At 38.4% G+C, this 15,225-nt stretch overlaps 1 protein-coding gene across 1 annotated transcript in view; it reads left to right on the top strand.

Moving 5' to 3' along the window:
- The window catches only part of pard3ba (par-3 family cell polarity regulator beta a), a 277,652-nt gene that overhangs the window by 167,947 nt on the left and 94,480 nt on the right, over positions 1–15,225 (top strand). Inside the window, exons 13-15 of the mRNA XM_079811668.1 lie at positions 4,368–4,500; positions 7,649–7,781; positions 10,750–10,862. Of these exons, the coding sequence (XP_079667794.1) occupies positions 4,368–4,500; positions 7,649–7,781; positions 10,750–10,862 (379 nt within the window). The remainder of the gene's footprint in view (positions 1–4,367; positions 4,501–7,648; positions 7,782–10,749; positions 10,863–15,225) is intronic.

The raw sequence follows: 15,225 nt of genomic DNA, 5'->3' as shown, positions 1-15,225 counted from the left end.
GATTTCAAGAATCAACATTTGTGCTACACTGTAAAAAAGTTGCTGCCTTAAATTTTTAAGTACAATGACGTCGTCACTCACAAATACCAATTCTTGATATCAACAATTACATTTCAGCTAGTAAAAACTATAACTCTTGATTTATGTAATTGTATTTTCACTAGTTAAATATTAAGTTTTTTACTTACTAGTTGAAATTCCAATTTTCTATGTCAGAAATACAATTCTTAAAAATCATAATTTTTTATATCACTGATTACATGGTTACTAGTGGAAATGTCTGTTCTTGATATCAACAATTGAACTGCTACACTGTAAACAACAAAGTCTCCAATTGAAGATTTTTTTTAGTTGGTCAAATTGAATTTCTGTGAATAAATTGCATCAATTCACAGAAATTCAATTTGGCCAACTGAAAAATTAAGATGTGATCGGTCACTTGAACATTTTCATTTTTGATATCAATTCGATTGTCACTAGTGACGATGTTCATTTCTGATATCGTGAATGTGATTGTTACTAGTAAGAAAGCCATTAAATTACTCTCCTAATTATTGATATCAGAAATAACAAATGTATCATGTTGAAATACCTTTACAGATATCAATAATTCATATTTTTATAGTAACAAAGTTATTGATATCAAAAATGATGATTTTTACTAAGTAAGAATTGTATTTCTGAAATATGAAATTGGAATTTCAACTAAGAAATAATTTCTTGATGTCAACAATTGAATTTGAATGGCAGCCTATCTTTTTTTTTATTTAACTACTAAAAAGACAATTACAGATATCAAGAATTATAGTTTTTACTAATTGAAATTCGATTCTGGATTTCAAGAATTCGATTTCTGCGAGTGATGACGCCATTGTTGATATCAAGAATTTTTGATATCATATTTTGACTAGGGGAAATTCCTGATATCAAAAATTGGCCTTTTAATTTTGAATTAAAGCATTCTGGGAATGAAAAAGTCAAAGTGGCTTGCCATAATATGATGATGCTCTAGTCTAGACTGATGTTTACTGATGCAAAGAGAAATGATGCTTTAACATTTTCTTCAGATGCAAATGTGCTGTGAGTGCTCGTCGGGGCTTTGCTATGCAGTTGCTAGGGTGCTCTGGGAGGATATTAGGTGCTTGTTTTTAATTTGTGGTTGCATTTTATTGTCCACCAGGCAAAATTAATTCTTCTATTGACCAAACCACATGATTTGAGATGTCATTCATGTCTGTTTCACAGTGCTGCATGCGTTTTGCATGCAAGATTAGTACTAGTTTTGCAAGATTAGTACTAGCGGCCAGGGGTTTGTTGTGAGCAATAGTAATAGTGATCCTTGCTTTAACAAGCTCCACTAATAAGGACAATGCAGCGGCTGAAGTCAGTGGGAGGTGAACATGTAAATCAATAATATCGACTGTTTAAATTGACTTTCATTTTTAGTTTTCCTTCCGTCTGGATTCTAGCAGTCGCGGTCCCATCAGTCTTCAAGTACCTTTTGATATTTTCCTGGCAGCTCTCTATTTTTGTGTGTTAGACACATGCATACGTTAACCATTGTCACAGATCACAGTAAAAGACAGCAAGAAATGTTAGTCTCAGCGAAGGGGGTTTTAGAGTCATTTTTCATGACAAACATAATCTCTGAGGAGAAAGAGAGCCTGAGAATCAGTCCTTCTGTCCATTGATGATTCCTGTGCGTCTGGAGAGACAGCGAGCAGGAGGCAGATGACAAGAATGACGTTTCCACATGTAAAGAACCATCATCCCCGCTAATGACTGTCCTCCGACTGAGGCTTAACGTCGGAACAAAAGAACGGGGCTTTCATCTGTTTTCCCCCGCCATGTGGAATAGTACGGTGTGAATGCATTTAAGCACACTTTGATATGGTGATATCCTAATACCTTTCATGTCCGTCCAGTCAGCCTGGGCTGTGAGTAGCGTGTTTGAGTTTGTAGCATGTGGTTTGTATGACAGTATAAAGTCTGCGGTGCTCCTCCTCTGGGTTAGCCATCCATACAGTGACAGCTGTAGCTCCTTTGTCGCCTGAGAAGAATCCATCAGGACGCATCAGTCGGTGGCCTTACGTCTTCATATTGACACATGTTTCCGTATCTTTCTTGACTACTGTCTGACAGGAATGCCTTTGGCTTATGAATATTTCTAACTATGTCATAGGGTTGCTTTTATCCTTTTGTCATTTTACAGTTTGTTTTCAATTTTTTTTTTCTAGATCAGGGTAGTTCTCAGTTTCTTTCTTTAAATATATATATTTTTTTTTTTCTGAGATGTTGATCTCTTTAAGTCTCTGCAGTTTTCCTTCTAATACATGCACAATTGTACACTACCATTGAAAAGTTTTGGATTCGTAACATTTTTTAAAGATGTTTTTGAATGAAGTCTTTTATGCTCACCAAAGCTGCCATATAGATATTTTGGTAACACTTTACAATAAGGTTCATTAGCTAACATTAGTTAACATAAACTAATATTGAGCTGCACTTCTACAGCATTTATTACACGTAGTTCATGTTAATTTCAACATTTACTAATGCATTATTAAAATCAAAAGTTGAATTTGTTAAAGGGGTCATGAACTGACTTTTTAAAAAATGTTATACTGTTGTCTGAGGTCAACTTATGACGTTCGCATGGTTTTTACATTCAAAAATATCGTAATGAATAAGTAATAGGCTATTTCTACCCTGGTTTTGAGGCTCTCTCATGGAACGCTTGGTATTTATGGGCGTGCCACTCATAAGACTTGGAAGCAAATGCCCACTGCTATGATTGGATAAGCTTTGCATATTATAATGAGCTTTGGCTCCCCCATGAGTACACGTGAGGAATTGTTTTGAAAGCGTGTGGGAAAACGGCAACTGGAATGATTCGTTCCACAGGGCTCGCAAAATTTCTATCCGTCAAACACAATGATTTATCTCTCATCCACCCACAATTAATTGGAATGTTATTTTATGTTATGTTATGTTGTTTTTTATTACTTGGCTCGCCCGATCGGTGGATTTAACCGTGAACCGTGCATCGCGCCCGCACGCACAAGCCTCACTGCAGAGTCAGACAAATCAGCATGATCAAAATTTCTGTGAATGTATTTTTCCTTCAAATATCAAGTCAAGAGAGTGAACAACGTGGAGTGAAATTCAAAAGAGTGAATGTCACCGGCAGGCCGGTGATACGTTTTGTTAGCCCGTCTGGAAAACACATAGCCCCTGGATGTTGGGCTTTGCAAGCCCTGGCCCATAAATGTCAGAGTCTGATCACGAATCGCAGCACAATGAACCAACAACACCTCAAATAAAGGATTGTCCAGCCTGTGACAAGTTATGTTCAGTTAGACATGTACACATCATCAGTAGATATCAAATTATCTGTAACAATGCAATACTATCACATATAAAAAACATGTTTTACTCACATAAGTGTGTTGCTTCATTCATTCATGTAATCTCATTCTGTCTGCAAATCCAGTCTCTTGTTTACAAACGAATCCGTGGTTAAATGAAGGAACAAACGCGCAATGTCTTCCCCACGTGAGCTATTCATTAAAAATAAAGTTCATCCATGCATTCATAATATTGGAATCCAAATGAAGCTTATGCGGCATGTTTATTGCTTGGAAGTTTGATCCGGTTTAGCTCCACGTAGGCCTATATGTTATTTATCTATAACATGTCACGCACAAGTCGGTGGGCGGGGCTAAAGAATCGGGCGTTCTTCTTCTTCTGTTGAGGTGGCATTTCACCACACTCTGACGTCACAGCTTGGCACATTCTGAGATCGATCGTTTGCTGGGCCTGATGTCAATAAAAGCTTTTCTTTGACTAACAAGGAAATTTTCAGCTCTGAAACTTGCAGGATATTCTTATATTACCATGACCTTTTATATATCAAAAGCTCAAGGGAAAGGGATTTCTCAGTTCATGACCCCTTTAACTTTAGTTAATGCTCTGTGAACAAACAATGCACAGCTGTACTGTATTTTTATTAAGACATGCAACAAAAAAAACCATTCTTTACGTTCCATATTTTAATATACTTGAATGTAAATTGCAATATGTGTTTCGTACATGCATGTGTAGAAAAAGGTTGAGGGTAAGTAAACCATGTTTGAGTGAACTCCAATTCCTTAACCTTGTTTTATTGTACTGCATGGAAAATGTTCCACTTGTTGACATTCTGACAGCATGTACCCAACATGGAAAAAAATATGGAAGTTGGTCACCATACTTCAAAAATGTCTGTGTTTGTTGTCAAGACCTTCTCCCCATCAGCATCTTCTTATTTTGTATAAGTCTATAAATTGTCTAAAATTAATTCTCTATAAATTGTCGCTCTCTTCTAGGAAATTCAGGAAGCCAGTCAAACTGTCTCAAGAAACGACTCTCCTGTTCATCATCATCATCCTAACAGCAACCACACCAACAGTTCCTTACCACCATCCACAGCGAACAACCGTATGTACGAAGCTGCTCCTGGTAAGTGCTCACATGCATTGATTAAATTGCTGGAGGTCACATCAAGTTGCTATATACTGTTAGTTCCTATCAGAGCATGTGAGCGGTAATATTTCCTTCTGCCTTTCTGAAGATTCCTCTCTGCTCGCTCAGTCTGCTCAGGGCCGCTCACTCAACCCAGAATGCCCTTTGTGATATGCTGGTTCGACAATAGGTTATGGAGTTCAAACAGGGCTTGACATTAACACCCACCAACCTGCCAAATGCGGGTGGATTTCAGTGGCGTGTAATGCAGTCACTTGGCAGGTTGCATTTGATATATAATATATACATTTTTCAATTGTAGTCTTTTAAAAAATGCATCTGAAATAATAAACTACGTGCAATGTAGTGTTGTCAAAAATAATGTTTTTTTTTTTCCCTTACATATCGATACTGAAATATCTGAAATGCTTCCGATAATAATATTCCACAGAATATATAGACAATACCAGCTGCGCTTTCCCTTTCTCTGACAGCAAGTTGAAAAAACAAACCCGCCTCCCCTCACTCACTCGTTTTATTTGCTCTGGATTAATATTGTTGGTCTTACTGGGCTTGAATTTCGCCGTAGGATTGCGTGTATTGCGCATCATTTTACTCATTCCTGCAGATTTTGCACATAAAGCCATCTCTCTGTACTAAACTGAGTTCTTTTTCGCTGCTTATTGCACTTAAACGGTAAAAAACGCACAAAATAATGTCAAAATGCCTGTTTTGCCGAGTATACACATAAACATAGTCAGTTATGTTTTAAGAGAACGTAACCAGTTGAGAAAGAAAACGCATGTGTAACAGTATAATGGATCCGTGCGTCAGGTCTTAAAGTCCGTCCTTCGGATGAGACGTTTAACCGAGGTCCTGACTCTCTTTGGTCATTAAAAATCCCAGGATGTCCTTCGATAAAGAGTAGGGGTGTAACCCCGGCATCCTGGCCAAATTTGCCCATTGGCCCCTGTCCATCATGGCCTCCTAATCATCCCCATATATATATATATATACGATTGGCTTCATCACTCCTCTCCACCAATCAGCTGGTGTGTGATGGGCGTTCTGGCACAATATATCATTTACATTTTCATTTAGTCATTTAGCAGCCTCTTTTATCCAAAGCGACTTACAAATGAGAGCAATAGAAGCAACTAGAACAGTCAAGGTCAACAGTATGCAAGTGCGGTAACAAGTCTCAGTTAATCTAGCACAGAACACACAGGACAGTATTAATTTTTTATTTTTTTTGAATTATAAATAAATAAATATCATCCAGGTGGATGCTGCATATTGGTGGTGGTTGAGGAGATGTATACCTGCGGCCAAAAAAAAGTTTAAAAATACAGTTGAAGCGATATATTATTAACGGACATCCTGATGCCGTCCTCACTGGTGAGAATGAAAATTATGTGCTGCATGCTTTTTTTCTCAATAACAAAATAAAAATAAAACAAAAATAACAGCGGTGAGAAAACCGCATTTAAGAAAGCATCTGATCATAGCGATGTGTACAATGTTGCTTTAAAACCCCAAATATCATAACTGTTTTCTATAGGCCCACTGTAATGAGACATTTATTTAAGAAGTTCATCACAAACAGAGAGAAACAGAGAGAAATGTTATGTCGGAGTGGGATTTGAGTGAACATCGTTTTACCATAGCGTTTACTTGTGGGCGTGAAGGATTGAGCGGATTGCACTGGCATAGAGTGAAATGTCGAGCAGAGCGTCACACCGCTCCGCTTCGCTCACATGCTCTGGCTCCTACTAGGCTTCCTGGACAGCTGCAGTTTCCAATGTGGTGGGTCCCATTGTTTCGCATGATCACAATGGTGGGCGCCAAATCAGGCTCTGTGTGAATGCACCTTTACTTATTGAGTGCATTTTTAAAAGCACACCAAATGATAAAAGTAATTGCTTTTGTATAATGTTAAGTACTCTCATCTCAATTCTCTCACTGTTAAAGAACCAAATGAAATTGATCAGTGCTCAGCAACAGAAAGCATGCGTTCATCATCAACACCACGTGAAGAGAGCTTTGCTCCTCTGTAAGAGGACAAAATGAGTTCATTTCTCTGCCGCCTCATTTTCCATGCCAGCGTAGCTTTCCATTAGCTTTTTCGAGTTATACAAGTTGGAAATCTGCCCATCTCATCAATAGGGATGAAAAAGCCAATGACGATATTTTTGCTACATTCCCTTCCGTTTTTATGCATCGCGGCCTGACCTTGAAATCATTAAGCTGATGAAATGGATTCTAAGTGGGCCTTATTAGCATACTCGCAATTGTGCCGAGCGCTCGAGAACGGATAACAAACTGTTTTAAATTCACACTATTCTTTCCCCGCGCTCTCCAGAGAGTTGCCGTGCCAACACAAAAGGCTTTTTCCGTGTTTTTTGGAAACCATTGTTTACTGATTAGCGTCTCTTGTCCGTCAAAGTATGTGACTGTACTTTAGTCGCACAAAGAGGCAAGTGATATTTACACACATCTCATTTTAAATTCAGATTTCTTTCCACACTCGTTTCAGTCAGATTTGGTAAAAATCTGAAAAATTTCAAACAGAACTCGTACAAATGCCATTTCGTTGAGTTTTTAACGAGGTATAGTTTTTAATCACTTGTTTTTGCCAGTACCAGCATTAATATTTCATGTCACTGCATACGACACAGTCACTCTGGACTCGCTTTACGAAAAATGTCTAAATGGTGGAAGAAACTGGGACAGTAGTAATGGAGATATTTTAATGTTAGTGCTGACATTGATCTGAACTGTGTGTGGTCTTTGAGAAGGTCTCAAACACAGCCGTGTGTGTGTGTGTGTGTGTGTTTCTCACATGGTAGATGATTCACAATTGAGTGAACGTGGTCAAGTGTCTCTTTGATTTGATTTTCAGGTTTTCGGGAAGAAATATCTCACCCTCATGTCAAACCTGTATGACTTTATATTTCTCAGTGGAATGCAAAAGGAGATGTTAGTCAGTCATTGGTCTTTTCCATAAAATAGAAGTGAACTGCGGCTGTTGAGCTCTAAAACTGACAAAAAACACAAGCCTTCTGAAACCATACATGCTTTTTTTGTGTGACTGACATCAGCTTTAATAATGGTATATAATATTAAAACTCATACTTTCAAACAGCTCCATACAGATCCTCTGATGAAAGACTGGAACTGCCGGAGGAGGACTACGATGACTACGACGATTTCCCCCCTCCACCCTCTGATCAGGACCTGCTGGAAACAAACCCTCCGCACAAACACCAACAAGATCGGTTAGTTATAGAGCTCAGAGTAACATCAGAGATAATAACTGTAGATCATAGAATTTCTTTGAGAGCTCATATCATGAAACCAGATAATCTGGTACTTTGATCAACACTCAGTATCCTGAAGGCTTATTTCAAAGACTTGGAAACACAATGAAACCATGTAGAAGAATTATTGATGCCATTATCTAGATGTGCCATCAAATATTCATTAAAATACTCAATTTTATCCACTTACATATTCTTATTTGCTTAATGTACTTACATATTCACATGCACACACACAGATAAACAATCATATAAGAAATGATGGACAGAAATTAAATGAATGTTGATTGCAAATACTCTTAATACTAAATCATATCAATACATAGTTTAGTGTATCTCCATTAGATATTAAATATTAACTAATTTCTACCTTTCAAAAGTTTGGAGTCGGAGAGATCTTAAAAATAAATTAATATTTATATGCAGCAAAGACGCATTAAATTGATCAAAAATGACGGTAAAGACATTTATAATGTTACAAAAGTTCAACTAAAGTTATTTTGTTCTTTGAAACTGAAGCAGTGCAACTGTTTTCAACATTGATAATAATCAGAAATGTTTCTTGAGCAGCAAATCAGCATATTATTATGGTTTCTGAAGGATCATGTGACATTGAAGACTGGAGTAATGATGCTGAAAATGATCTTGTTCTCACAGGAATAAATTACATTTTAAAGGTCCCATGATGTGGATTTTTTTTTAATTATTTTATAATGTTTCCTGAGGTGTACTTATATTGTTAGTATGATTTTTTTTTACATCATAAAATGTCATAATTTAGCCCTCTAGCTTGAATGCTCTGTTTGAAGGGGCGTATCTGCTGTGAGACTTCAGTGTAAACGCCCACTGCTGTGATTGGCTGCTGTGAGACTTCAGTGTAAACGCCCACTGTTGTGATTGGCTGACATCTTTGCATTTGAAATGCGTATTACACATGGAACCACTCTCGAATACTTTTACTACGTTTTTTTTACTTTTACAGCTGTCAAGATTAACGAATCGTGAAAGTGTTGATTGTATCATTATTTTTAGATATTTTCCCATCACATGAAAGGCTGCAGTGATGAGCATTGAGTACACAGACAGTCTGTTGATCGCGTGAATGCAGTGATCTCGTCATTGCAGAGCTACACTCACCTAAAGGATTATTCAGAACACCATACTTATACTGTGTTTGACCCCCTTTCGCCTTCAGAACTGCCTTAATTCTATGTGGCATTGATTCAACAAGGTGCTGAAAGCATTCTTTAGAAATGTTGGCCCATATTGATAGGATAGCATCTTGCAGTTGATGGAGATTTGTGGGATGCACATCCAGGGCACGAAGCTCCCGTTCCACCACATCCCAAAGATGCTCTATTGGGTTGAGATCTGGTGACTGTGGGGGCCATTTTAGTACAGTGAACTCATTGTCATGTTCAAGAAACCAATTTGAAATGATTCGAGCTTTGTGACATGGTGCATTATCCTGCTGGAAGTAGCCATCAGAGGATGGGTACATGGTGGTCATAAAGGGATGGACATGGTCAGAAACAATGCTCAGGTAGGCCGTGGCATTTAAACGATGCCCAATTGGCACTAAGGGGCCTAAAGTGTGCCAAGAAAACATCCCCCACACCATTACACCACCACCACCAGCAGCCTGCACAGTGGTAACAAGGCATGATGGATCCATGTTCTCATTCTGTTTACGCCAAATTCTGACTCTACCATCTGAATGTCTCAACAGAAATCGAGACTCATCAGACCAGGCAACATTTTTCCAGTCTTCAACTGTCCAATTTTGGTGAGCTTGTGCAAATTGTAGCCTCTTTTTCCTATTTGCAGTGGAGATGAGTGGTACCCGGTGGGGTCTTCTGCTGTTGTAGCCCATCCGCCTCAAGGTTGTGCGTGTTGTGGCTTCACAAATGCTTTGCTGCTTACCTCGGTTGTAACGAGGTCATTTCAGTCAAAGTTGTTCTTCTATCAGCTTGAATCAGTCGGCCCATTCTCCTCTGACCTCTAGCATCAACAAGGCATTTTAACCCACAGGACTGCCGCATACTGGATGCTTTTCCCTTTTCACACCATTCTTTGTAAACCCTAGAAATGGTTGTGCATGAAAATCCCAGTAACTGAGCAGATTGTGAAATACTCAGACCGGCCCGTCTGGCACCAACAACCATGCCACGCTCAAAATTGCTTAAATCACCTTTCTTTCCCATTCTGACATTCAGTTTGGAGTTCAGGAGATTGTCTTGACCAGGACCACACCCCTAAATGCATTGAAGCAACTGCATGTGATTGGTTGATTAGATAATTGCATTAATGAGAAATTGAACAGTTGTTCCTAATAATCCTTTAGGTGAGTGTATTTCTCTCACAAAAGCTTTCACCACAACTAACTGCCAGCACAATATTGATATGAATACAGTTAGAGCGTCGTTGTGCAGCATAACAGCGTCATTCATTATAACGGCAGTTTGGTCAAGTGTGCAGATATACTCGCGACGTGTGATTGACAGCGTCGAACATTATAAAGACAATGTTCTTTGATTGATGAGGCAGAGCAGACTTGGTTTACACCTATCGCAATTTCTAACCACTTGGGGGACCATAGACCGGCTAGGGGAACTCAGATTAATGTTAAAAAACCTCATAAAGTGAAATGTTCATGTCATGGGACCTTTAAAATGTATTCAAATTGAAAACCGTTCTTTTAAATTGCAATAGTATTTCATAATATTACTTTTTTTACTGTTTTTTAATCAAATAAATGCAGCCTTGGTGAACATAAGAGACTTCATTCAGAAACATTTTAACTAACTTTTGTATTGTTTGTGTTTTATTACTACCGTGTTACAGGATTTTCAACCAAACTGACTTGTGAAAAACAATTGGCAGAGAATGCATATGCCATTAACAAGTGTGATTTTCTGTGTTGTAGGACTGAAAGGGAGCCTGCTTCCTATATGAACCACCCCACCAACCAACAATACCCTCAACGACAGAAAGTCCCAGAATACTCCAACAACAAGTCCTCTAAGAGCATGGATTTAGGTACGGAAACACACATCTACCAGAAACTTCCCTCAAAATAATGTCCGGATAAAATTAACTACATCTTGTAGTTTTAGCACCCAGCTCAATTATACAAGTCTGACCAGCACAAATATGTGCACAAAATCAGCAATTCCCCATCTTACAGACCGGCTCTGAGTGCTAGGATGGAGCGAACTACCACAATCTAGCATACTATACTGGGACTGCATAGAGTCTTTACACTGGCAATGACTTAAAGTGCTTTTTCTGTGCATATATGGCTTGGTTAGCTTAGATTATGAAATACTGTGTTGCAACTGTTCTTAAAGCCTTATAGACGAAGACTAAAGGTTATACTGAGACTTTTTAAGGTGTTGGTCTGTATTTCTGAACATAGTGGAAACCGATTGCCTTCAGTGCAAAATAAAGCCCTATAGCTACACATTTCCCAGTATTGGCCATGGATGACCCCGATAACTTATCCTCTCTCTTTTCCACCGCCCTCTGAAACATGAGGGATATTTCTGTGCTCCACAATGGGAAGTTTTCGCCCGTTTCCAATTACATTTCATTAGGGTGGAGTATTGGCTTCAGCGCCACTGCCACTGCGCTAATCTCCTCGCTGCTGAAAGCTGATTGGTTTTCATTACCCACATCTCATAGTGTCGTGCTTTGCTGCCATCTTTTATCCTCCATCCAGACCTTTTCCCCTCTATTTATTTCTTTATCTTTCTCTCTCGCTTTTTCGTTTTGTTCTTTAAGTTACCCTTTCAATTTTTCTGTGTTGGCCTGTGGTTCAGTGTCTGTTTCTTTTTGTCCTTTTTCATTTCTTTTTGTCCTTTTTTATTCCTATTTAAATGGATATATATATACTATATACGGTTTATCTTGTTTTAGAAACGGAATGAATTTAAAGGTGCAGTGTGTAGTGTTTATGAGGATCTATTGACATAAATGCAGTATAATATGCATAACTATGTTTTCAGTGGTGTATAAAGACCTTACATGATGTACTGTTATGTTTTTATTACCTTAGAATGAGCCAAAATGAAGTGAGTTTTTGCTTGAAACAAACTAAATTATTATTAATTTATGGATTAGAAAAATAATCTTGTTTCTGTTTGGGACAGAAACAAGATTCCAAACAGAAACATTATTTTATGCAGATATATTTGCTTGTTTTAACCAAAAACTCACTTCAATTTCATTTTATTTTCCAGAAAACAAGAAAAAATATCTAATGTCATTTTACTTATCTCGTAAATGCATCTTGATTTAAGAATTTTTTTTATATATTTATACTAGAAACAAGACAAAAATACTAAATGACAGCATTTTTTCCAGTGCACACAAGGCAAAAAGTAAAAAAAAAAATATATATATATATATATATATCTATATCTAGAATGGCTTTAAGGTATTTAGTCTATAAACATATAAATACAAATGCACAAAACTGCAAGTTTATGACAAAAATAGTCAGCAATTTGGCCTTTATTACTCATTTAATACATGTCTGCATTACAAATGAAATAAAATTAGATATTAACCTACATTTCTGACAAAATACCACAGTTACAGGTAGTGTTACCACAGTAAATCCATGATAAATGTTGGCGACTTGTTGTTTGAAAAGTATTTTAACTGAATGGGCTCAGCTGATTTGCACGTTAGTGTTGTTGATTAAGTCAGTGCTGTTTAACTGGATTTAAAATCAAATCAAATCAAATCACAGAGAGATTAGTGGATGGAAAAGTTACATAGTGCAGCTTTAACATTCAAAATAAAACCACAGTAATAAAAAAAACTAAACAAGAGTAATTAATAATAATTTAACAAAAAAGTGCATCAATTTTGAATCCGAAATAGTGAGTATATGTGGTTGCTTATATTTAGTTTAAACCAAATTATATAAAGTTTTCAATTTTAATCCTTAAAGCTGTAAATTGCATGCACATTTCATCAACAATTTCCATCAAAGGGATTGTTTTTGGAGGGTTTTTGGGTAATGGATTTTTCAGTCCGGGTCATCGCTAATGCGAGTGAAGTTGGGAGCAATTTCAGACGTTTACTTTAGCATTAACCGCTGTCAGGGTAATACAGGTCATTTATATCCAAATACAAAAATAGCCAGCATATTTATTCATTGTAATTTACAAGCATTCTGCAAACCTTTAAGGTAATATATCCATCACCCAAGGGTCCACTTTTCTTGTCCTCAAGGCGCATAATTTCAGTCTGGCTAATGTTTTCCTCCGTGATATTGCGAAACGTTGAAAGACAAAGGTTTTCCTCAGTCAAGCGTGATCCCTGTGAAAGGTTTGGCTGGAGTTCTGGACGCTAGCTTATGGAGTTCAGAGTTTTGGCTCGGCTCGAGTCTCTCAGAAAGAGGTTTATTCTGCCAGTCGCATCATTAGCAGCTGTATGTGTTTTCTGGGCAGGAGTTCATGTGAAAATGCTCTTAATTTCTCATTTGCTGATTGCTTTCAGGCCATTTACCTTTACTTTTATGCAAAAGTGCAATACACTAGCCAAATTGGGTTTTATCAGAATATGTGACCTATAACTAGATTTTTTTATTTTTCTGCAGAACATTTACTTGAAAAACCCACCTTTAATGCTGAAGTGTTGTGGATGGATGCCAGGTCACAGTGGTCCTAAACAGTGGTTCTGAATGGATCCCTAGAAGGCACTGCTGTGGTGTTTTGGTGGTTTTCTAGGGCATCTGGAACATTGCTAGGGTGTTTTAAGTGTTGCTAGGATGTTCAGGGTTGCTGCTAGGGCATTGCTAAGGGGTTTTTGGTCGTTGCTAGGGTGTTTTGGGTGGTAGCTAAGGCATTTCTAGAGGATTCTGCATATTGCTATGGTTTCTGGGTGGTTGCTAGGGTGTTCTGGGTGGCAGAACAGGCATTTCTAGAGGATTTTGGGTGTTGCTGTAGTATTTTTGACTGGTTGCTATGGCATTCTGGACTTTGATAGGTTGTTTTAGGTGTTGCTGGGTTGTTCAGAGTGGTTGCTAGGGCGTTGCAAGGTGATTCTAGATGATTGCTAGAGTGTTTTTGTTGGTAGCTATTAGCTAAGGTGTTCCTAGAGGGTTCTGGGTGTTGCTTCGTTGTTGGGTGGTTGCAAGGGTGTTCTGCATTTTGCTAGGTTATTTTTGGAGTTGCCAAGATGTTCGAGGTTGCTGCTAGGGCGTTACTAAGGGGGTTTGGGTCATTGCTAGGGTGTTTTGGGTGGTAGCTAAGGCATTTCTAGAAGATTTTGGATTTTGCTGTGGTGTTTTGGGTGGTTTGGAGTGTTCTGTATATTGCTATGGTTTCTGGGTGGTTGCTAGGGTGTTTTAGGTGGCTGCTAGGGTGTTCTGGGTTGTAGAACAGGCATTTCTAGAGGAATTTAGGTTTGGCTGTGGTATTTTTGACTGGTTGCTATGGCCTTCTGGACTTTGATAGGTTGTTTTAAGTGTTGCTGGGATGTTCAGAGTGGTGGCTAGGGCGTTGCAAGGGGATTAACTAAAGTGTTCCTAGAGGGTTTTGTGTGTTGCTTTGTTGTTGGGTGGTTGCAAGGGTGTTCTGCATGTTGCTAGGTTATTTTTGGTGTTGCCAAGATGTTCAGGGTTGCTGCTAGGGCGTTGCTAACGTATTTTGGGTGGTTGGTAACCAAGACATTTCTAGAGGTTTCTGGGTGTTGCTGTGGGATGTTCAGGGTTGCTGCTAAGGGATTCTAGATGGTTGCTAGAGTGTTTGGTTTGGTAACTAAGTCGTTCCTAGAGTGTTCTGCATGTTGTGGGTGTTTTTGGTGCTGCTGAGATGTTCAGAGTTGCTTCTTGAGCGTTGCTAAGGTGTTTTGGGTGGTTGGTTGCTAAGGCATTTCTAAAGGATTCTGGCTGTTGCTGTGGTGTTTTGGGTGGTTGCTAGGGCATTCTGCATGTTGCTGTGGGTGGTTGCTAGGTTGTTATAGGTGTTGCTTGGATGTTCAGAGTGGTTGCTAGGGCTTTCAGGATTGTTGCAGGGCTTGGCAAACAGCTGAATATATTATACATTTGCTTGTGAAGGATGTTTTTGTCATCTTTCTTGTGAGTGTTTGATATTTGGATGTGTTTTTCTGCATGCATGAGTGTGACATTGTGTCTGTGCTATGTTGAGTGTGGATAATTCAGATTTGTAGGCACCTTCAAGCATTCAAAGGCAAACTATTATATCCCCCCACACACAACCTTTTTCTCCCATCAACCCTGTTTGTGTTCTCTCACATACGTGTCCAAATGTACACACGTGTGTAAACTCATACCAGCTTGCACACCGGTCTCTTCCAGTGTTATTTCTCTGCTGGGGAAATTGAGCTCATAAAAGATGAAAAGGCTTATTTAAGAGAAATTGCAGTG

The sequence above is a fragment of the Gobio gobio genome, assembly GCF_949357685.1.
Source record: "Gobio gobio genome assembly, chromosome: 3".
Taxonomy (NCBI): domain Eukaryota; kingdom Metazoa; phylum Chordata; class Actinopteri; order Cypriniformes; family Gobionidae; genus Gobio; species Gobio gobio.
Note: the sequence above shows the minus strand (reverse complement) of the source record. Positions and strands in the feature narration are given on the sequence as shown.